This window comes from Limulus polyphemus, unplaced genomic scaffold (genome assembly GCF_000517525.1).
Source record: "Limulus polyphemus unplaced genomic scaffold, Limulus_polyphemus-2.1.2 Scaffold4817, whole genome shotgun sequence".
NCBI classification, from domain to species: domain Eukaryota; kingdom Metazoa; phylum Arthropoda; class Merostomata; order Xiphosura; family Limulidae; genus Limulus; species Limulus polyphemus.
Genome location: NW_013670427.1, coordinates 69467 through 70572, shown reverse-complemented (window position 1 = coordinate 70572; position 1106 = coordinate 69467). Strand labels below are relative to the sequence as shown.

At 32.5% G+C, this 1106-nt stretch overlaps 1 protein-coding gene across 2 annotated transcripts in view; it reads right to left on the bottom strand.

Moving 5' to 3' along the window:
* The window catches only part of LOC106471730 (medium-chain specific acyl-CoA dehydrogenase, mitochondrial-like), a 74686-nt gene that overhangs the window by 4152 nt on the left and 69428 nt on the right, over nucleotides 1–1106 (bottom strand). For both annotated transcript variants that reach the window (XM_013932349.2, XM_022400335.1), the window contains exon 14: nucleotides 925–996. In XM_013932349.2, coding sequence (XP_013787803.1) covers nucleotides 925–996 — 72 coding nt within the window. The remainder of the gene's footprint in view (nucleotides 1–924; nucleotides 997–1106) is intronic.

Here is a 1106-nt window from a genome sequence, read left to right as displayed (position 1 = left end):
AAGGAAAAGGATCTTGGTGTAATAGTCGATCAGTCTCTAAAGCCATCCAAGCAGTGTGCTGTTGCTAGTGTTAGGGCAAATAGGATTTTGGGTTTCTCAAAGAAATATTGAATACAAATCTAAAGAAGTTATGTTTTCATTGTATAGGTCACTGATTAGGCCACATTTGGAATATTGTGTTCTGTCTTGGGCTCCTTACCTTAGGAAAGACATTGAATTGTTGGAAAGGGTTCACAGAAAGATTACTAGAAGGGTGCCTGGGAGGCTGAAATCATTCAAATTGCTTTCTCTTGAAAGAAGAAGAGTTAGGAGATCTGATTGAGGTGTTTAAGATTGTAAAGGGAATTGATAATGTTGATGTATCATCTTTTTTTTATATTTAACAATGAGAACAGTAGGACTAGGGGACACAAATATAAATTTTGGCAAGGTAGGAGTCATCTTCAGCTGAGACAGTTTCATTTTTCTAACAGGGTGGTTGGCCTTTGGAATGGGTTTGCCTTCAGATGTTGTGGAGGCAGTAAATTTAAGTGAGTTTAAGAAAAAGCTTGATAAGTATATGATTTTTTTTAAAATAATTTTAATTTAGTTTAGAGGATGGAACAGCTGAGATGGACCAACAGGTCCCATGTTGTCCCAAAATATTATGTTATGTTAACTATAGGACAAACAGTCCACAATAGGGTACTTTAGCTTCCATGAAACAGAGAGATCTAAAGTATAAGTATTGTATACTAAGTATAGTATAAATAAAGAAAAATGAATGTTTTTAGTAGATATTGTACAAGAAGTTTTTTTATACAACATATGACCTGAAACTGTAATTTAACAACAAAAGTTTCTTTTTCTTTCTTATAATAATCAACAATATTTATACGAAATACACAATTTTTTTTTACTTGAATCAGTTAAACATACACCAACCTGATAGATTTTGGCATCACGCATTAGTTTCTCCACTGGATAATCACAATTGAAGCCATTTCCACCAAATATCTGCACCAAACAAGAATGTATAATAAGCATTGTTTAATAATTACAAAAAAAACTGTACAACCTAGATCAGTATAAGGAAGATCAAGAAGACATAAAACAGAAATTTATAG